Consider the following 22,606-nt stretch of genomic DNA (forward strand, 5'->3'; position numbering starts at 1 on the left):
ATGTGATGTGTTTCAAAATGAAACTGGGCACTGATCATTTACATGCAAGCAGCTCATGATTGGAAATTGCAACAATTCCAGCAAACACAAATCTTTTGTTTTTCTTTTACAAATGTTTGCAATGTTATATTGTGGTTGCAATTCTGTAATGTTACAGCACAATGTTTAAATTTTTTTCTAGAAACCTCACTTAAAGGTAAAATAGGTTATACAATAGGCAAAAAAATCTGTGTCAGTCTCTGGCGCTGTTCACGTTGTAAACACAGTGCAGCGCTTCCGGGTTCTACATCAGAACTTCGGCTCAGTATTGGCCAGCTCCTGCAACAGAGCCACACGCATGTGTCGTGGTGCTCACGTCAACAGCATCAGAGACTGACACGGAAGAGAAGAAACTGTTGTTTATTGTTGGCGCACAAATAGTATTCCAAAATATAAAAGTAGCTTATAAATATTTATAAAACCATGTCTACTTTTACAAATGCATAGAATTCTGCATCTTGATCTGACACATAAGGCAAACAATTGAAAGCAATGGAGGACCATGCATGTAAACCTGTTGTAGGAGAGCAACACATGAACAGGAATGATGGGAAAATGTTTAGAAAATATTACTAATTCTTTCTTTTAATGCTTTTCAAACACTAAACTTTAAAGAGGGGGAAGGTTAGGAATTCTAGGAGGCCGAGGGCCCTAGACCTATATCTTTCACTTCAGAAGAATTATTTCACTGGGATCGTATGGACTACTGTCATGTTCACTTTGTGTGGTTTTTGAAGCATCAACTTTGGCGTCCCATAATAGGCTTAGGCCTACATGATATGAAAACACAGATGTGGATTATTTTTCTAAAAATCTTTGTTAGTGTTCAACTGAAGAAAGTAAGTCATGCCCTAGTGAAAAATAGATATACTAAAATGCATTTATTTTATGCTAACTATACTACAAATACATTTAATTGTAACTGCAAATGCAATTGTAGTTTTGGTATACTAAATTAGTATACTTAAAGTCTGCTAAATTGGAACAACTAATTTTGTACTTAATGTACTTAAGTTACCCAGAAATAGTGCTGAGGTCCAACTAAAGATACACTTGATTATATTTGACTGTGCTTAAGTGGAACTATTGCTAGTATACTTCAGGTACACTTTAAATATCTTGCATGATTTTTACACAGAAATAATACTATCTTTAATAATAGTGATATTAAACACATTTTAGGCTTAATATAAAGAAATGTGCATTGTGCAATAAAGAGGTACTCCAAATAAAGTTTAATAATAATATTTATATAAGTAAGCCTCAAGCAATATGTCAATAAATATGTTCATGGATTTGTAGTAAACTTGGCATGAAATAAATGTATTTTAAATGCATTTTGGTATAGTTTTTTCACTAGGGTATACATCTTGGACAGCATGAGGTTGAGTAAATAATGAGAGAATTTCATTTTTGGGTGGAATATCCCTAATGTTATTATCCACTTGTACTTTATGAATCCTTACACATCCACCCTGCATGTTTGAGAGTGTATCAGCACGATCAGGTGTCTGGGAATGCATGTGTTGGAGTACTGAGCGGGTCAGCGATGAGCGGACTTTTAGTTAGAGCGAACTTTTAGTTCTAGAACTTTTAGAACTTTTAGTTAGAGCGAACTTTTAGTTCTAGAACTTTTAGAACTTTTAGTTAGAGCGAACTTTTAGTTAGAGATGCACCGATTTGAAATTTCTCAGCTGATACCGATAGCCGATTATTCAGAATAATATCAGCCGATGCCATACATTTATAATTAACAGTAAATAAAGCTCCTCTTTATTTATTTTTAAAGCTAACTAACAAATGGATGACTTTCCTGAGGTAAATCAACATTAAGTGATATTGTTCACAATCTGTTTTATTGACATCTTTCCACGGTTGAAACACTGATTGAGTGATTACATGAGACATGATACAGATTTCAGTAAGCTGTACTGTATCTTTCAACTTACCTTCTGATATTCATGCACGGTTTTCTAGATATAATGTATTAAAGTGGAAGAAAAGACTTGTGCTCCGCGCTGCTGCTTGAACTGAGGCACCACAGCGATCTGTCACGTCACATTTAAGAGCGTCAAAACGCCATTTATTGTTTGAATTTCGTGATAAAATGTAAAAAATTTGAAAGATGACACTTCTTTTTAGAAGTAACAAAGCACAGAGCTATTTGCGATTATTGGATGAGAGGCATGCTACAAATAATGTTTAGTGTAGGGAAAAACTGCAGATCTGGCAACCCTGGCTTGAACTACGGGTAATTCATAGGGTCAAATAGAGCCTGCTTTTATGTAGCTGTTTTTGGCTGTTAATGCCTTATTGTCACATTAACTTGCCTTAACTAACTCAACATGAGAGATTTTCTTCACACACAGTGTGATTTACAGTCGGTCATGTTTTACCGCACCCTTTTGATTGACAGAATATAATCGGCACTGATCATCTGCTGTTTTTAAAAATAATTGCTTTTATCGGCCGATACCGATTGTTGGCCGATACATCGGTGCATCTCTACTTTTAGTACTACATTCACCATGTTATCACTGTCATGTGGCCTGTCACAGTGAGGCTCTGTAACTAGAGACTCTTATTCTGTAAAGGGACTCTTATTTTGACACTGGACTGAGAACATACTTGCATACATTCACTTTTCATTCTAACATACTTGCATACATTCACTTTTCATTCTAACATCATAACACATTATTTGTTTTGCACAAATTTGAACAGTTATCACAGATATGTGTCACTGATTGTGTATTGTTTAGTGTTGTTCCTGTCCTCACCATGCCTTTTTTCTTCAGTTTAACATTTAATGAGTCATACATTTCTGTCATAAATGATGATTTATGTATTGTGTTGTGTTAAGAAGTTAAACAAGACGGGTGATCATTTTAAATGTTTATTGTTTCCATACAACCACTTACATATTATAAAGTCATACTTACGCACTAGAAATGTTTCCTGTCCCAAACAGACAAAACCCAGTCACAGTAAATGCCACCATTTTTGAAGATCTCATTCCCGCCAAAAGAAGGCACAGTTAATTGTTCTCATGTATGAGGGGTGATTGGTGTTCTGTTTAAATCTTGGTTAAACATTAATAATTGAGTTTGTTTTGTTCCCAATGTGTATATATTTTTGTATTATCATAACAGTTTATCTCTTTGTTACTGTTAAATCACTCTTTTTTTTTTTCTTAAATTCCTTTATGACCTTTAATTTCTAAATGGTTTAGTCCAAGTAGGAGGGGCTTGGCTTTTTTAAGAGGGCCTCTCAGAATTGTTTGGAAGCTATAGAGGGAATAGGATTATAGTTGTTACTGTTTTGGGTCAATTTATTGGCATAGGTTTGTTTGCAAATAACATTGAACATTTTATTTTTTGTTTATTTAGTCTTTTTGGGTTTTTCACTGTAAATAACATTTGCACTTTATTGATTTTTTCTTTTCTTTTTCTCTCTCCTTGGAATAAACACTGAACTTTTGACGCCATCATCACGTCACTTCATTTTTATGCCTCCACCTGCCGGTAGATTCAGAGCAGTGGTGCTGCCACTGTTTGAAACATCTTTGGTGCCCTCTGTGTTGCAGTTGGCACACCTCTGTCTCTGTTACATGGCCTATGAGTATACGAATAATACAAAAATAACACTGGTTGAAGAAAGAAATCATACATCACAGCACAGGAAGGTTATGTTTTGAAAATGTGACGAGACACACATTAGCATGTTTTATAGGCAGTTCATTGCAGGCAGTGCAGATGCATAGATCACACCAGTTTTTGGAAGAGTATAGAACATTTTCTGTGCCCTGATCCAAGGCAGTGAAGAAACATAGCACGCTTTCGAGTTCCAGGCCAGTCATCTCTCTCAGTATGAATCGTCAAAAGGAAGTTTTCTAACATTTGTGTAGTTTCCAAACCGAATTAATTTCATTAATTTCAAGGATTTATTTTATTTTATTCAACATAAATCAGGATATCACACACAGGTGATGCATTCCAACACTTTTCACGCATGCAGACAAAAATGTCTCTCTCCTCGTTGCATACCGTAGATGTTTATCCTCCCACATAATACAACAGCTCCCTCTAGTGGGGATTTCCCATTCGGCGATGTACTGTACTTGACTGAACACTATGATGATTCCAGCTCTGCTCAAACAACCAAGGTCGGCAAAGATTTACACGTGCCTACATCCCCAATAAATGCCTCTTTACACGTTTAAGAGAATGAAATATATACAAGCAGCAAAGTCAAAAGTAGGCTACTATTGAAAAGTTACCCTTACAAAAACTAAGTATACTTCAAGTTAATTTTATTAAGCATACTTAAGTAAAGTTCAAGTATATTTTTAAGTATACTTTATGTAGGAAGTATACTAATATCAAGAAGTATATGCTAGAAGTATACTTATAAGTGTACTGTTTCAATTCTACTTGAGACTAAATTGGCCCACTTTTTAGTGTAAAAAGTATACTATTCAAGTGTACTTTAAGTGTAACAGTAGAACACTTTGAGTACACAATTAGTTTACAACTAAGCTTTTCGTTTGTACTGCAACTATACTACAAGTGAACTTATAGGTTTACTGATAGTTTAATAGTCAAATACGTGTAGCACATTTTTTTTAGTTTATGAAAGTACACTTTAAAGTATACTCTCAGTGACCTACTAGTTTAATAGTTTTTATACTGCAAGTATACTTGTAAGTTTTCTTTTAGTGAACATAACATCATAGTTATAGTTTACTATTTATATATTATTTTTGCACTTATAGTAGGCTATACTACTATGTTCCTATTTAGGTATTCATTTATTTTATACTTGAAATATACCTTTTTCTGTACTTCTGTAACTCTTTCCAATTTAAAAATATTTTATTCTAGCTTCACACAAGTCTACACAAAAATTCAGAATAAGAAACATATCTATTTTCTTTATAAATCAATATTTTCAAACAATGTGAGTTAAGACAATATGTAAAACTACGTAAAAAAAGTATTTAATAGGCTACTCAATCAAGAGTAAACAACTACAAGCCAAGAATACTTAGAATACTTAATTATACTTTAAGTATATCTCGAGCTCAAGTACAGGTCAAATATACTTACATTTCTGATAGCAAGTCAAGTATCCGTAAGTGCAATTTCTGAGAAATACATAAAAAGTAGACTGAAAGTATACTTTCTTATTTTTAGTTTAAAAAAAGCACAATGCGCTCGCAGCTGCAAATGACCTAAACCGTGACGTCAACTCCAAATTGGTCTATAGCTAACTTGAATAAACTTTTCGCATGGGAAGTGACATTAGCATGTCTAGCGTGATCAATAAAGCTTCCACCTCCTTTGAGTATTCTCATGCACATCAATTTAATATCAAATTTATCACTGTACGGAAGAAAAAAAGTAAGAGGCAAAAGTGAGGAAAATTCCACCGTTTTTTATTAGCAGACACTGCAACATCAGAGAGTACATAACAACCTGCGGACTTCAATAAATGTCGGAATCACATAGTAAAAAAATTACAATTTGCATGAAAACATTATGATCTTTAATAAGCTGCCATTTTTAATTATCAGTTTGTTTTTGGGCCCATCAGGGGTCTGTTTCAATAAGGCCCATCAGGGGTCCGTTTCAATAAGGAAGTTCAAACAACTCTGAGTCAAAACGTGAACTCTTGAGTTGATTTACCCTGAGATGGGAATCCCAGAGTTTCCCTCATTTCAGGTTTAACATACTCAGAGTTTTCACTAAACTTCCTTTCTGAAACGGGCCTTAGCTCTGTTTTTTTTCTTCTGTTTAATTATTATTCCTCTTATGAATAATACATCAAAATCTAGGGCAAATGGATAAACAGCAAGGAAAAAATGCATGAGGTTAAAAAGTCAATTTCCCCCAGCCATGTATAATCACTTGGAAAAACTTAAAAACAAGTGTGAGGAAGAAGAATGGAGAGCATGTGGAAACAATTTAAGAAAACACTCACTGCATTCTCGCAGAAACAATCACTGCAAATCTACAAGGTGCTCAGTATTTAGCTTCAGTTTGTGCTAAAGATTTGTACTGATACTTATAAAACCATTGATAAAAATATTTCTTTGTTAACAATATGCCTTGGAGGTTGGACAATGACACAACACTTAGGAGTGATGAGAAGTTGCAACGAGAGTGTTGATGGGATGCGATAGTGCTACTCAGACTTTGCTTCCTTTGCTTCTTTGTGAGTCTTTGCGACCTGAGGATGGGTTGAGAGAAATAAAAGGGAGAGTAATGAATTTATAGGATAGCCATAAAATATCCCAGAGTAACAGCATTCCATTTCATTACACAAAATCAAAGTATAACAGGCTCATTAAAAAAAATGCTGTGACTATACAGTTCTGTGTTGAATGGGTGATATGCAGCAGTGAAATTATAACACCGCACTGACCTTCGCATCTCCATTTTCAGAGTGGTTTTCCTCGTTGGCTGCAGACTCTGAGGACTCCTTGGCCTTCATCTTGGTCTTTTTGTCCTCCTTTTTGACATTGACTGCTTTGTCTTTCTACAGAGGAAGTAAATGATTGGCAGCACATTGTTTTAACTGAACCCATAAACAGAACTTATCCACTGAACATTTGCACGCGTGTAAACTCGCTCACATACATTAACAGTACTTTGTTAAAGTACTGAAACATTGTTCTAATGTTACAGTATTATTGTTGGTTTGTTAGGTATGCGTTTCTATTTACCTTAGCTGTCCTTTTTGATTTGGGTTCAGCCTTCGCGGGATCTGGTCTCTATAAAAGAAAAGAAAACAGCTAAGAAGTGCTCATGTATAAAAAAAGAAAAACAGGCACAGTCACCATATTTGAGGCATTGTTCAAACTGAAATTATATTTTAAAAAAAAGATTAAAACAAAACTGTTGTAAAATGTAAAAAAAAGAAAAAAGTAGTAAATGTTCTATGAAGTCAAATTCCATTATTAAGTACAAAAATAAAATCAGTGTTCAAATGTGTCCTTGCCTTAACATGATTACCTGCGGCAAGATATTTTATTTTTAGTTTAGAGTCATATTTTGATTAATATTTATATATTTGTATTGGATTTGCCAGGAAATTTACATTTACATCATCCACAAAACCAAAAGAAGGTCTGGCTACTATGGTGGCAGTTAGAGTATGCTACTTATTTGCTCAAATTACATATTGTTCAGATTTATGCCTTTTACGTGTTTTAGTGTATTGCCATTGGTGGAGAATGACAAATCTGCTCTGATATGGTGATATGGTGAACTAGTATCTCAGCAAATGACCACAGAGAGGTCAAAACTCAGTAGTGCACCTTTGACCAGTCTAGTTGGCATTTTTAAGCATAAACATATCACACTCAAACAACATCTGATAATGGCAACATACGTACTGTCGATAACCGTGCAGATCTCCTCTTAGGCTGAAAAGAGTACAAAGATAAGTAAAATATGCATACAACTATTAATAAAGGAAAACCTTTCAATAAACAATCATATAAACCAAGTGGCATAAAAAGTTTAAATATAAAAATAAATTCACCTCATCCTTTGCAACACCATCTGCTCTCTGTGGATGAAAAACAAAAAAACAAAAAACATGAGCTCAACAAAACTTTTATTTAGAATGAAATGAATATAGTACAAATAATAATATTTAAAAAAAATTGCATTACTTTTATTATAATTTTACATTTGCACACATTCAAATGTAAGACCAATAAACATATCCAGTGGCCAGTATAAGTAAACTCATTAGTTCAGCTCAACCATCCCTTATTAATAGCACAACCAACCCCTATATGTGAGCTGTGAGAGGAGGAGCTGACGACAGCGCCATCTTTCGGTACTTGAGCGCCATTACAGCCATCTGCTCACAAGAACAAAGACTATAAAATAATAACACTGTTATTGTCCATTTCAGTGCGTTCTCAATCTTTAGTACTGCACAAGTCATTTTAGTATAGGTGGATTGTTTCGTGATGGGTTTTTGTAAGAGTTTCTTCTTACACAGCATGGCTGACCCCACAGGAAACCAGCAAAACACAGCCTACTTGAGCACGAAATCGCACATACTGTGTAAAATGTAGATATATGCTGTGCGGATTTCAGTGTTAAATATTTTAAAAGTATGCAGATATATATTTAGCAAAACAAAGAATAAATAAACCACATAAATATGGCTATATCAATCCCGAACAATGCCTCCATGATGTAGGTGTGTGTGTGTGCGCGCGCGAACGAACGCACAAAAGGATACGTACCTTTCTTTTAGGCATGTTGGATTCCTAAAGAGATTCAGTAAAACACAAGGAAAACTGCAGCTTTAGAGGAGAACTCGGCATATACGTGCTCAGCTCAGTACACTTAACACAATAGTAAACAGAGGGAACATTAGCAAGGGACTGAATGGGATAAGGGGGAGCTTAGGCGTGACTGATGTGTAGTTAAACCAATCAGCGCCGAGAGCCAAACATGACAAAGATCCGAGCCGGTATCTCTGAAAAATGTCGACAGTAAGAAAGAAAGACTAAGATTATATTCAAGACTTAAATGTGCCTCTTCATTTGTTTACTTTTTAACGAGGAAAAACGTTGTGCTTTTGCAATTACAAATTAGCTTTGCCATTTAGGTATAGTTCAAAATGGCGCCCTGGAATTGTGTCGGGTTAGAGTTTGTTTCTCAAGCCTGCAGATGACAGATTTGCTACAAGCAAAAAGAAAAAGCAAAAAAAAAAAAAAAAAAAAAAAAAAAAAAAGAAAGAAAGAGAGAGAGAGAGAGAGAGAGAGAGAGAGCAGCGTTCGCGGTTACTAAGTGTAGACAGTCAGTTTAGTTGGTTAACAGGGCGTTATAGTTTGTTCTGTCGCACGGTGATAAAATAACATGTTAAAACTGCGAAGCAAGCAAACAGAACTTTTATTCGGTGGAAATGTCTGCACCGTTCATAGCCTACGTGTCACCGCTGCAGATTGTGCAGCATATACATGAACTCAGAAGAATGTGTTTTTCCCCCCCACTAAACACCAATATGATAGAACTCGTTGTGTTAATCGATAACACGATTCCCATATAACATAGGCAGAGAAATAGTTCAAACCGCACACAGGCAGCACGGCGATGGCTTTGTGTAGTCATTCATGGCTGCTATAACTTTCTCACATTTATTGCTCGTTTTGAGAAAGCTGAACATTTTCATTTGTACTCTACAGAAAACACATTCCAGTTCCTAGATCGACTATTTCTGATAAAGCAGAAAGAGTTCTGCAAGCCATGTTTTGCTGTAGAGGCGGAGAACGAGGAGGGGTAAAAGAAAGAGAGAAGGGCAATAATGAGCACAGTTCTTAACCGGAATGAACAGATTCTCATCGAGACAGACGGAGTGAATGTGGATTTTTACATCGCTGTTGTGCCGTTAACCTTCCTCCGGAGATTGTTGTTTGCATCCTGTTAGATTTAAGGAATTTGTGATTATGGTGATTAAAGTTTACATCGCATCATCCTCCGGATCAACATCGGTAAGAACTTAAGACACAAGATTAATTGAGAACATGCGACATTACAATTTTTTACCACAACAGATAAGCCAAAATACAACAACAATTGTTACCACAGTGAAGTCAATAAATTAACGAGGGATCAAACAGTGTGAGAAAAGTCCACAATCTTTGTCCTTTTTTTTTTTTTTCGTTTTTTTTTTTTATGATGTCGTTGATGACGCATTAAATTAGTTTTACATAGTAACAATAAACGAGTGTGACGAATAATAAATTTGGGTGGAAATGATGGTTGCCACGAAAATTATTGTATATTATTTTATTAAGTATTATTATTATTATTATTAGTCAGACTGAAAAAATGTTTACTGATTACTGAAACATCAACATAAATACTGCTCTAAACTATTATTTTGTTTCCAAGCACATTTCAAATTTAACAGAGGAAAACACACAACAGTCTAAATATGGTGTTGAAGTTGATAGTTAACCACTTCCTTATTAGTGTGCTGGTAATAGCCACTCCTGCTCGACTACTCAAAAAACAATGCGCATATAACTAGAGACTGCACCCAGAAGGGTACCTGCCTGTTTCAATGATTATGTTTTATTTGCATCTTAACTGTTGAGAAGTTTTAAATAACAGTATTCACACTGTGTAAAATTAGCACGCTAGAGGGGGCTATTCCTCCAGCAGGTGATTTGGCTGGAGCACTTCCTAATTTGGTGAGTTAGCGAAAACTTGTGCTCTAGATACGCTAAGTTATGTAACATTGGAATGACAGTGACACATCTCATGGTCTCGACTAGCTCATGCTCCAGCCACCAGTGGCATGTGTTTTATGGCAAATGCCACTGGTTTACATTTTTTATTTATTTTTATTTTTAAAGTCCATTAGTCCAAATATTATACCAATTTCTTTTGATGTTTACACAGGTTAAGTGTTGCATTTATCTTTGACTAACAACAAGCAACCAATAGCCTACTATATTTCTAACGTTTATATTACCATACTGTTAAGTATACATCTCAATCAATCAAATTTGTTTAAACAGTTTTTACATTTCTTCAAAAAAAATGTACTACAATAATGTAGTAACATTTCATATATATATTATTTCTGAATGGTTGTTCAGCAATTTTTTAAACATTTTTTGGGTTTTTTTTTTGGTCACAAATAGCCACAAATGCAGTAATCATAGTAGGGGAGAGCAGGGCAGAGCAGGGCACAACCCAACACTTTTTGATTTTGTGTAAGTCTGAACACTTTACACTTTGTGTAAGTCTGAACACTTTACACTTTGTGTAAGTCTGAATTTACACAAACTGACTTCTCAGTTTGTGTAAATCCACTTTCAGAGAAGCTCAGGTTCTGAGTATTTCTTTTTTCCCACATTAATTTCCCAAATGTCAAGTACAGTTATGTGGTTTTGTTTCATTAATACAGTGTATACTTTTTTCTTGATTTACCTTGAAAGAATGGAAGGGAAATATGACAACATGCCCCATAGTGGGAACATTGTAACATGGCCATATGACAGCTTAAAATGTTATCCGATCTTATCAAAAAATATACAAGACAATCTAAAATAATTTCTCAATAAAATACAATTATAAACTTTTTCATATAAAATAATGGCATTTTTTTTAAATAATGAAAATAAACTCATTGATAATTAACAATTTCTGAACATTGACTGTCAGTCTTTATTCATCTTTTTCTCATGGTTTCTCAATAGAATTCATAAAAGTATAGAATAGAATAGCATAGTTCTAATACCTGCACAACTGGGATTTAAACCTGGCTAGTGTCTTTTGCAAAATCACAGATTGGAGATTAAAATAATATCAGATTTGTCTAATTTTAAATAAACACAAAAATATAGCTGAAAAATGTACATAAGAGATTTACTTTTGCTATGCTTAAATGTTCAGTGATATCTTCCAAAGATATTAGAATTTTGGCACAATTTTTTCTCCATATGGCGACTAGTAAATACGTCTAGCATGTGTGGAAGTATTTAAAACAAGTGTGTTACAACTAGCCCCACGTTAGGTTGTGCCCAGCTCACCCCTATACCACAATGTCATGATGTATTTTTAAAATCACCAAGGGAAGCTGAGTGCCTTACTTACAGATCATCATTTCAAGTCATGTCAAGTTTATTTTAAATAAGATAAGAAAGACAGCGATGATACTGTATTTGATTCCAATCATCTGCTCATTAGTAGAGATTCCACGACCTGATATGGATGGGTCAGATAAGGGAGACATCCAAAATGTGTACTGTTGGTGTGTTTCCTGGAACAGAGTTGGAAAACAATGGTTGACATTCAGGCTGATTTGTGAAGCGTAATAAGCAAATCATATTGCAATAGAAACTATCATGGGACTTAAAGGTGCAATAGGTGGTCTGGAAAATACTAACTTTAGCCTGGTAGCATTGAAAGCATACGATCCCACCCTCCCTGCAAATCACCGTCCAAAGCCACGCCTCCTCCAAAATACATGAACGGGCACAGACCAGAAGCGAGACGACCAGAGGCAATGTTATTGGATTACATCATGTGTCATTCACCGGTGAGAAAACTTTACAGTACAGTGAGGGAAGAAACAGAAGCGCTTGGTTGCATACATAAGTATGTGAATTGTTAAATTACTCCAGTTCAGAAGGTGACCTGTTGACATAAAGTAAAGAATGCTCTGTATTTCAGCTTTATTCAAATGTGATATCAGGACATAGTGGCAACACAGTCAAATCTCACTGAATTATCTGCATAGGGCAAAGTCCACGGTACATAGAACTGTACTGTCAAATGTAGATACTTGCCACTTGTTGTCGGTTCACATTCAGAAGGAAAGTTCTGTTGTTTGCCTGCCATTCTCACTCTGTCTGCAGCGTACGTGAACGCGCTGATGGCAAATGATGTCTGCGTGAACGGGCTGCGCAGTGGTTTGCAAACACACATTGACTGACAAGAAACACATGGTATCATTTCATTCGGGCCGAATGCAATGGGAACACCCTTGGGGTGGTGCTGATTGTCCGAATGCGTATAGAATCACACCAATTAATTGGCTCAATTCAGCGGTGCTCATCACTCACTCTTAATACTGTGAACCCGTCATCTGCTTTCTTCTTCTTCAGAAGTGGTTTATCTGGCCTGTGCTAGCGATTTTTGTGCTTCAGCGACCATATTTAGTGGAACTTGCTTCATTCTCCTCTCGGTGAAGCACAATGGAGCTGCGTCATTGCCAGCCACCATCTTCTCATTTCATTGTAAGAGACGACCCGCATGGTAAGTGTGTGAATGCATGCATGGGAGGCTATTTATGGCACTTCTGGCTGCAAGTTTTGCCAGGATTTCAAGCTTAAAACATTCCACGCTAGACTATGCTTACATTGAGAAGGATTCATCTGCTCTTCCCTGTCGCTCTGTGACAAATGAAGCGGCTGAGGCCCTTCATTAACCCGAGGCCTGGGGTTCGGATGTCGAGCTCAAGGTTGGAGCAGGCCAGTTTCTCCCTCTCTCGCCCGAGCACACGTGCTGTGCTGATTCTCCCGTGGAATTTCTCCACGATTATTTATGCCGCAGTCCAGAGGCACGCAATGCTGTTTCCTTTGGAATGAAGAATGTTTTATTCACCGCGGCTTCTGATTCGATGCTTTTTGGGCCTGCGGCCGACCCTCCCGCCTAGCGACCAGGAAGCAAGGCCTTCTACAGCCTACAGTGAGCTCGTGGACGTGCTAACTCGTGCTACTGAGAAGCTCAACATTGAGTGGCCTCGCAATTCTCAGTCCTCCAAGCTCGACATTCTTTGAGCGGCCAATCTAATTCGCGCCCCATTAGACGGAAGCTGCCATTTTTCAGCGATTTTCATTACGGGATCTCAAAACCCTGGAAAAGCAGCCTTTGTCCGCTCATTTGACTAATGCTGCAACCCAACCTGGCTGGTTCTGTGGATCAAGGCTATACTTGCATTCCAGCAGTTGAGGACATGCTTGCCACTCACCTTTCACAGATGCTCTTCGAATCAAAATCTGTTATACCAAGCGCCATGCACGCTTCGGGATTCAGAGTTAAGTTACCAACACCATCTTCCTGTATTGATGGACGGAGACGGTTCAGGCTATCTCCCCTCAACACCTCTTCCTGCTTGAGCTGCTTCACCGCCGACGGGAGACGCATTTAGCTTTCTCCCCGAGTCGGATGCTCCAGCCTCTACACCGGACCCCAAAATGAGAAAAACCTCCTCATTAGTCCTCATGGACCTCTCTTCGCTGTCAGATGATGCCTTAGGTCCTCCTCCAGTAACTTTAGCTTTCTGCCCACCACCTCTCGCTGGCAGCCACACAGAAAGTCTGGTGGCCGAGCCTACTAGAGCCCATTCCTATGCAGCCCTTGTCTGACCACCTGGCAGCATGGAGGCGTCTGCCAGGTGTGTCACGCTGGGTTCTCCGCACAATTCAATTTGGATACACCCTCCATTTCCATCGCCATCTTCCTTGCTTTGATGGGGTTTATCCCACTGTTACGAACAGCATCCTCGAGGCTTCTGTTCTCCAGCAGGAAGTGACGTCGATCCTCCTGAAGGGAGCAATAGTTCCTCCTTCTGACTTTTTCAGCCACTACTTCCTCATTCCAAAGAAGGACGGGGGTCTGTGCCCCATATTGGACCTATGTCATCCAATTCTTCCCCCTACAAAGGAAAATTCAAGATGTTGACGTTAAAACTCTCCTGGGGCAGATCCGAACAGGGACTGGTTTGTTACCGTGGACCTGAAGTTGTACCAATTTCGGGTCCTTTCATTTGGTCTGGCTTTGGCTCTGCAGACGTTCTCCAAGTGCATGAATGTAGCTATGGTGTCGTCCAGTCTCATCATCTCCTCGTCTACGCCTGGGTCTCCAGATCTACTGACTCCATCGCTGGTGGTTGGACCCCTGACTCCACTCTGGCTCCTCCCACTATCGGTTCCACCGTTGTGTCTCTTTTCTATCTGGGTTCCCACCTGGTTTGTTCTGCCTTAATCGCCTCCCTGGCTTCTCCCTCCGTCAACTCGTCTGTGGTGTCTCTATCTGTCGGCTCCTCCTAGTTTCCACCTGTCTCTGACTCCTCATCCTCCTCCCTCCTCTTTTGGACTATATTGTTACAGTGTTAGGACGTGCCTTTCATGGAGGGTGGTGTAATGTCAGGGTTATGTTCAGTACTGTTTAGCTGCATTGTTTTTGTCTCATTTTCTCTGTTCTTGTTTTTTTCTGTGTTCCCGTTCATTGCTAGTTTCCATAGTTATTCATTAGTTCCACACCTGTTCTTAGTTCTGTTCTCAATAATTATCTTTGTTCTGTATTTATAGCCCTTAGTTTTCTCTGTTCAGTGTTCCGTCTCGTTTATGTTAATGTGGTTGTGTTTTACTGTGATTACTCCTGCGATCTCCTGCGTGTTTTTATTTTATTTTTATTATTAATAATTTTTTCTCTTATTCTACTTGTCATTGTGCGCTTAACAGCCACTCGTTGCATATTTATTTCAGAAACTAAATAGGGTAAATGTTTATTTCATGCCTTTAAATGGATAAAGCTTTTGAATACAAATAGGTATTTTCACATAATTGGGTATACATTTGTAAGAGCGTAGTCTGAGTACATGTAATTTTAAAAGGGCTTGGCCACAACAATCAAAAACATGAAAAAATACTTTTGGACTTGGATTTTTTCCAAATAAAAACAAAACTAGTGCAGGAAAACATGTAAGAGTTCATAGGTCAGTAATTATCAAAAATATAATTTTTGACAATTACTATTTTTGAGGACATCAGAATTAGTGTCCATCAATTTGAATGTGTGATTTAATCTTCTTTTCCCCTCAGATCAAGAAACAGCAACAGGATGTCATGGGCTTCTTGGCAGCCAATAAGATTGAGTTTGAGGAATGTGACATTGCAGCTGATGAAGACAACAGGAAATGGATGCGGGAAAATGTTCCAGATGATTTCCGACCAACCTCAGGGAACCCTTTACCTCCTCAGATCTTCAACGAAGAGAGATATTGTGGGGTGTGTACATATAAGAAATATCATATGTTGGGGTAGTACAGTAGTTCTCAACACTAGTCAAACATTATGGAATATTCTGGGTTAACATAACCTAAAGTTTTTGGACAGTATCTGTGACACGCTGTCAATAACCACAGAAAATGTTTTCAACTCATCCCTTTCAAAGCAAAAGCCCTTTAAAGGTGCACTATGCAGGGTTTTCAGTTTGCAAACAAGATTCAAACTTGGCCTCTCCTCTACATGGCCAGAAGCCACGCCCTCTCCCCAGACACAATATATCAGTTGCACACGCAGTTGGCAATATAACAACAAACAACTGAAAAATTAGTCATAATATCTTCTTTTGTATTTCCCAGTCGAAAGAAAGTTTGGAACAACATGTGGCTGAATAAATTATGACTGGATTTTTTTTTTTGGTTGAACCAATCCTTTAACAACTTGTCACAGATTTAACCCAGACTATTCCTTTAAGAGAAATAGTTTACCCGAACTCAACAGATGCCTTTCACAAAGGTGATGAAGCTTTCAAAATGAATCTATTTCTGTAAGTTTCAGTGTTGCGCTGGACACATTTCTGCACAGGTAATTTTTAAATATCAGAAAAACTGCAGTCTTGTGTTTTGACTGGTTTACTCATGCACAGACTCTAAGAATTGAGCAATGCTTTCTCTTGCCATCTGCTCCCTAAATGATGCTTCTGTGCTCCAGAACTATGAGGCATTTTTCGATGCCCGTGAAGACAATGCTGTGTATGCGTTTCTTGGCTTGACTGCGCCCCCAGGTTCAAAGGTAGGTGTTCTGACAGACAAAAGGGTCCTTTATGCCCTCCTCATGTGTACGGTATGTGTCCGCTCTTAGGAATGTTTGAGTGCTAATGTTTAGCCTTACGGACACAGTGTCCCGTCTGATGGCCTTTGCTTCATGGACATGCTCTACTCTTTCTTCTACTGTACAGAACGGTTCTCACTGCTAATTTGAACTAATCTGAAGGCTTTCTGTGTTTCTTCACAGGAAGCAGAAGCCCTATCTAAGAAAGGGCAGATGTAATCTAGAGAACCCGCTCCAGCACAGCTGCTGAACTCCTGCACTTTCTGATTTCTGATGATTTTCTTTTCTTTTTCTTATTGGTTCATATATTTTTTTTCTTTCTTTTTTTGAACCCATGAAATTATGTGATGAGATGGAATTATTTGTCCACTTAAAAAACCCTCTTCATTATTTCACTGTTAAATGGCTATTCAACTTGAAATTCATTTCTGTAGCCGTCCAAATAGACACAAGCAAAGATATGTCAAGATATGACAGTTAATTATTTCTCTAATGTTTAAGCAAGTTTATACTTAAATGTACTTGATTATTAATGTGGTTCAAGTTACATCCAATTAGTGGCCATATATTGCAGTGATAGGTTTTCTTTTTTGTGTGTTTAAATATTCTTTTTAGTATCTTTACTTTAAAAAAAAAAATATATATAATTGATTTATGTGTATATTTCATACTGCATGTTTTGCCTCAAGTATATCCTCCATGTCTTAATAGAGTACTTGTTTCTATTTTTAAATCTTAAAACAAGAGAGAAATATAACAGGCCTCCTACTTGTAACACTGCTAGTCATTCTTTCAAATCCTGATCTCATGCTTTCATTACAGTTGTACATATTTTCTTTTTCAAGATTATTGTAACATGTAATAAGAACATTTGATATGAATGTATACTGTAGTGAATCTTTTTAGATCTACAGTAATTTGGCAGTCTCTACCATGGTAAGGCCTTTGTTTACATTATTACATGGCATACTGTATTGTACAGTGCCTGTATTTTATATAACAGTTATCTGCCATCTGTCTCTCTCCATCTGATGCATGTCTAATTTCAGTTTTTACCATCACTTTGGTACTAATTTCAGAATCTTGATGTCATTTTTAAGAGCTGTAGACATAAAACCCAAAAGTCCTCAGCTGTAACAGGCTGTGTTCACAACATTGCATTGTGCTTTCATTTATTTAAAGAAGCATTGCACTTGCAGAATCATTTGTTTATCATCATGAAATACCATAGAAACATTAGTTTTTCTCGATTGCTTACACAGTTCATTAATCAATTTACCATTTTGACTGCCATGCCAAAAATCGAATTTTTTTGTCATATATTATTCTCTTTTGTCAGAATCAAACTTTGGCTTCAAATGACACACAACTCATAAAAAATACACAGACTACTTTCCTGCCCAGTTAACGTCAGTGAGATTAATTCGTAACAATGTGACAAAAACCTCTTATTGGGAATCAGTAATTATTTTACGACTCATTGTCTATTACAGTATACAACATAAATAAAAGAGTGCAGATACAGTAAAATTATTCAATAAGCTTTAGGAAAAAAAACATTTCCATTACACTATACAGTAGATGAAAAGAAGAAAAGTTAAAATACCACAGAATATGAACCTGGTATGCAACACAATGCAGTATACTGTGAATTACAGTAGCCTACAGTAAAATAGATATTTTTTAAATAAATAAATTCAGCATTCTCTGCACCTTTGGCCAAATTTCTTTACAGTATACAGTACAATAGCAGTTTCTTAATTTTCTGACAAAAGACTTTCTCTACCTCGTCGTCTCTCAGTTCTGCAAAAATACAGGACGTAAAAAATGTGTTAAACATTTTGAGAAATGTGTGTTCTGAGAGCTGAATGAATGGTTTGGGAAATTGTGCCAACTGAATCAGTTATAGTGTGTTAGTAATCGAGAAAAACTCATTCAGATCACCCACACACAAGATACTGATAGTTTCACTGTGTAGTTGTCTGTACAATCATTAAATATTGTTGTACAATATATGTGATAGATATTTCATAATGGTTCTATAAATACATCACTGTAAAATAACTAGTAAAGAAAATATTACAGAATATTACAGTATTGATGAAAACAATCAAATCCCAACATAGGTTCAATTTCCTTGAATCAAAGAAAAAAGTAAATTATAATTATTTTATACTTATGCACAATAAAAAGTCAACTGCAGTGTTCCTCACATGGCTTACTTTTAAAAGCAAAATTAATAACTGTAATCTGTTGGTTACACATACCTACATCTATTGAAGCTGTATCTACAGAAATCTATAGATGTACGATTGCTCGATTGATTGATTAACCTTTAAGATCAGTTGGATTAAATGACTGACCAATGTACTAAACTGAACGGAAAAAAAGAGAGATGCAAATAAAATGTTTGATAGAATTACTGTAGTATTATGAAAGGCAGTTACGAATGAAATGTATTATAGATGAACCACTTATTATCTGCAGTGTAAAGGATACTTTGTGACTTTGTACTTACATAATTGACAAAAAATTGCTCAAATCAAAGTGCATATATCTGATTATCTGTTGTTGTGTGATAGAGTTTTGAAAATTCACCACTTGCTTGTGAAAATAGTACCAAAGCGATAAAAAAGTAAGACAACAATGTCAGTGGAAAAAAATGAGAATGGTTTTGCTATTTTCGGTTTGTTTTCTTTATAATTGCAGACTAATGAATAGTACACAGAATACTGCATACAAAATATAGTACAAAAAATTATATATTAATACATAATATACAAAAATAAATGTTTTAAACTGTTAATGGATGACTGAATTTTATTACCTGATGCAATCTCTTATACTCATTTTAACTGAAAGACCTGATGAAATACATTTTGATATTGACTCAAAAGTTTAAACTATACTACACTCTACTATATTCTACAGTCTGATAGCAAATGACAGAGAAACACATTTTACAGGGATTTGCTTTTAAAGACTTTTTAAAAGATATTTTTAAAGAAAGGCACAATACTTACATTTCAGAGCTTCCTGTACTAAGTTCAAAATTAAACAGAAAATTTGCAAGGCACTCAAAACAGTGTGCAAAATTATTGGAAGCAATTGCATAAACCGGGATCTTGTGCACACACTAAAACACAGGGGGGTTGTAGAGTAGTGTAGTGTAGTGTAGTGTACGTTTGCAGTGTAGCAGTTCTTCAGCAGCAGTGTTAGCATGTCGTCCTTAAAAAATCTTAACCCAAAGTTCTGTGTACATGAAGACAAAAGGGCTTACAATAGAAAACTGTTAGGACCTCCCACAGGAGACTGAAATCTACTCTGAGCAATGTTGTTTCTTTGTCATTCACACCCATCAGTTTCTATGGGCCATACATATGTATGGGCCATTTGGTTCTCACCTTTACAGACACAGAGTTGATTGCATCTTGAGACACAGTAACAATGTATATGCAGACACAGTAATTTAACTATTACCATAAGCCGATAACAATGTCCATGACATTTATATTTTTTCTAATTTGTCATTTATATTTACACAGACTGTTTAATGCAGCTGGCATGAATGCACTTACACTGGAATTACAATTGCACAAAGCAGTGGTTCCCAACCCTGTTCCTGGAGGCACACTAGGGGTGCGTCTCAATCAGTTCCCTAGCTCCCAAAGGTGTGGACGAATTCGGGAATTCCTTTGAGGGCTCAAGCCCCTGCCCTTTTTAAAAATTAATCAAAAGTGCCCCGCTCATATTTGATGATAATATTGTGGTCAATAAAACAAAATAGGCTTCATTTGATTATAATTAACATGACAACCCACATGGGTTTTCTCAGGGTTAAATGGGTGTCAGGCATGGGCTCAAAGTGGGCACTTTGATGGTGTTATTATGGGCCCCAGTTTGGTTTAGGTTGTGGGCTCCAGTTAGGCTGCCCATTATTGTTTATTTGCAGGTTTTGTTTGGGCCCCAATTGGGCTATATTAGACTCAATTTTAATTACTGAATTTGGTTTGTATTTGTTTAAAAAGTAACTGCCATAATTGTGTATTAAAATTGAAAAACATTTTCAAATATTTGACTAAGTTTATTTAATTTGATATAATAATGCACAGCATGTTTGTCAAATAATATTTTTTGTGTAAGTTTCATGGCCTTATAAAACACTTACTTTTTTAATGTATGTGTGCAAAAAATTTGCTCAAAACAATATTTTCTAATAATATACACTACCGTTCAAAAGTTTGTGGTCAGTAAGATTTTTTTAATGTTTTTAAAAGAAGTATCTTCTGTAACTGCACTATGTAACTACAGAAGAGTCAAGTTTTAAATAGGAAAAATATCGAAACTCATTTTTTTTGAGAGAGATGCTAACGATCTTGTCCGGTTCAATTCATTATGCTAAGCTATGCTAAAAGTGGGACCCCCAGACCCGGAGATCGGCTGAATGGATTCGAAAATGGTAAAACTCAACTGTTTAACTCTGGGTGAGTTGTAAAATGAGCCTATTTCCAAAAAAAGTGGAGTATCCCTTTAAGATTTTATAAAACGGAATCAATAGAGCTAACATTTAACGAACTTTAATGAAGATCGAGATCCAGCCGAGATCGAACAACTACAGAAGCTAGGCTAACTAAAATGAAGTTGGTTAACCAGCACATTTTATATAATAAAGTGTGTGTGTTCCAACTTTTCACCCTTTTACACGCTTACCGTATTTTTCATAATTGTTCGGTCTCATAATAATGACCGAGGCAGTATATCGTGCAAGAATGCTTCATTGCACTTCCAGGCGTTTCTGTGCTTTGCAGCCGGTGTGAACCCAGCTTAAAGTCACATAAAATAATGCATACTACTCGTACACTCAATTTAAGTTCAGGGAAGTTTTATTTGAGGGACAGATCAAAACTGATCGTCTTAGTTCAAGAAGCCTTAGTGATGTTTTCCCATGCATGAACGATTCGTTTTTTGAATCAGTTCTTTTTAGTGAACCTGTTGAATAAATTCACAAAACTGACCGAATTATTCATTTGAAATCAATCAGTTGACTCGCTGATTAAGTGATCTGGTCAAGCAGTTTCTAATGCGATGTCTCCACATACAGTATGGATTGATAGATGTTTTAATTATCTGTTATCTCAATGAATCAGTAGGCCTATGGTCGGGATTGATCTTTTAGAAATTATCCTAAACTTACTTTATAGTTGTGCCTTTAGGTTAATTAGGTAAAAAGAGATGAGATGTAATTAATTTTAATCTTTTAATTTTTGTATTTTACTAACATGTCTAACTAGTTATGCATGAAGAAACATTACTCTGATGTACATTTTCACTAATCACAGGACTCATGTTGTTTTTAATCATTGGTTAATTATTTTAAATTCTGCTTTTTAATCTTCTACTGCTGTTAAATTTCAGATTCCTTTATTTTTTTTATTTTTTTTTTAAATGGAGAATGACTGCTCGCAGCGGACAAAAAGGCGAAGAATACAGTCTAAAGTGGCAGAGCACATAGAGCTAGTCAAAGATTATGTTTCGTCTTGTTCTAACCGAGCTGTGTCTCCTACCCAGGGGCGTCATGCAAGCCAAAATTCTGGGGGGGCACAACGTTAGCCAACTAGTTTACGGTTAGACTAGGCTAGCTATCGATAACGTTACACTGACACAACTTAAGTTAAAGCTCTGAATTCGCAGCTAATATCAAATCCATAACTTTTTGATCAAGTTAAAATTTCCAGGTCAACCACAAATAATCCCACTACCTTTTAATATCATCCGATAACTAATTCAATGCCGATTTGTTGCTTTGCCCACTTACCACTTCAAGACCATCTGTAAAACATTGCCAGCTCAACGTGCGAGACGAGTGAGTTGCTTGAACATACACAGCAAAGATTCTAGAGCGCTACGCGCATAGCGCTCTAGATTTGATATACACAGACACCATATTAGGAAAAAGGGACGGGCTGATGCATTGCTGACCGATTTATTACACATCCAGAAGAATACATTTGAGTCGTTATAGGCTCTGGTATATTATGGAGCATAATAGGAATAAAGTTGTGACAAAAAAATTATCAGGGAGGAAAAATCTGAGGGGGCACGTGCCCCCTCACTTTGAATGGGCATGACGCCACTGCTCCTACCCTAATAAACGATTTGACAGTGAAACATACTATGATTCTT

At 36.5% G+C, this 22,606-nt stretch overlaps 2 protein-coding genes across 2 annotated transcripts; one reads left to right on the forward strand and one right to left on the reverse strand.

The window, feature by feature from the left end:
- Positions 1 to 5,455: 5,455 nt before the first annotated feature.
- hmgn6 (high mobility group nucleosome binding domain 6) lies at positions 5,456 to 8,469 on the reverse strand. The gene is made up of 6 exons (XM_082178134.1): positions 8,309 to 8,469; positions 7,588 to 7,614; positions 7,439 to 7,468; positions 6,767 to 6,814; positions 6,466 to 6,579; positions 5,456 to 6,270 (listed from the first exon to the last, which is right to left on the reverse strand). The coding sequence occupies exons 1-6, from the start codon at positions 8,321 to 8,323 to the stop codon at positions 6,226 to 6,228; spliced, it is 279 nt and encodes a 92-aa protein (XP_082034260.1). The 5' UTR covers positions 8,324 to 8,469; the 3' UTR covers positions 5,456 to 6,225.
- Positions 8,470 to 9,332: 863 nt separating this feature from the next.
- On the forward strand, positions 9,333 to 19,229 carry sh3bgrl (SH3 domain binding glutamate-rich protein like). The gene is made up of 4 exons (XM_082178133.1): positions 9,333 to 9,559; positions 15,410 to 15,595; positions 16,304 to 16,384; positions 16,607 to 19,229. The coding sequence occupies exons 1-4, from the start codon at positions 9,515 to 9,517 to the stop codon at positions 16,640 to 16,642; spliced, it is 348 nt and encodes a 115-aa protein (XP_082034259.1). The 5' UTR covers positions 9,333 to 9,514; the 3' UTR covers positions 16,643 to 19,229.
- Positions 19,230 to 22,606: the final 3,377 nt, after the last annotated feature.

The sequence above is a fragment of the Leuciscus leuciscus genome (assembly GCF_965113295.1).
Source record: "Leuciscus leuciscus genome assembly, chromosome: 8".
NCBI classification, from domain to species: Eukaryota; Metazoa; Chordata; class Actinopteri; order Cypriniformes; family Leuciscidae; genus Leuciscus; species Leuciscus leuciscus.

Coding starts and splice junctions, on each gene's coding strand:
- hmgn6 (XM_082178134.1), bottom strand. Junction 6,580..6,766: donor AATCAAAAAGGACAGCTAAG/GTAAATAGAAAC, acceptor CTTCCTCTGTAG/AAAGACAAAGCAGTCAATGT. Junction 6,271..6,465: donor CTGAAAATGGAGATGCGAAG/GTCAGTGCGGTG, acceptor ACCCATCCTCAG/GTCGCAAAGACTCACAAAGA.
- sh3bgrl (XM_082178133.1), top strand. CDS start 9,515: ATGGTGATTAAAGTTTACATCGCATCATCCTCCGGATCAACATCG. Junction 9,560..15,409: donor CATCCTCCGGATCAACATCG/GTAAGAACTTAA, acceptor TTTTCCCCTCAG/ATCAAGAAACAGCAACAGGA. Junction 15,596..16,303: donor ACGAAGAGAGATATTGTGGG/GTGTGTACATAT, acceptor TCTGTGCTCCAG/AACTATGAGGCATTTTTCGA.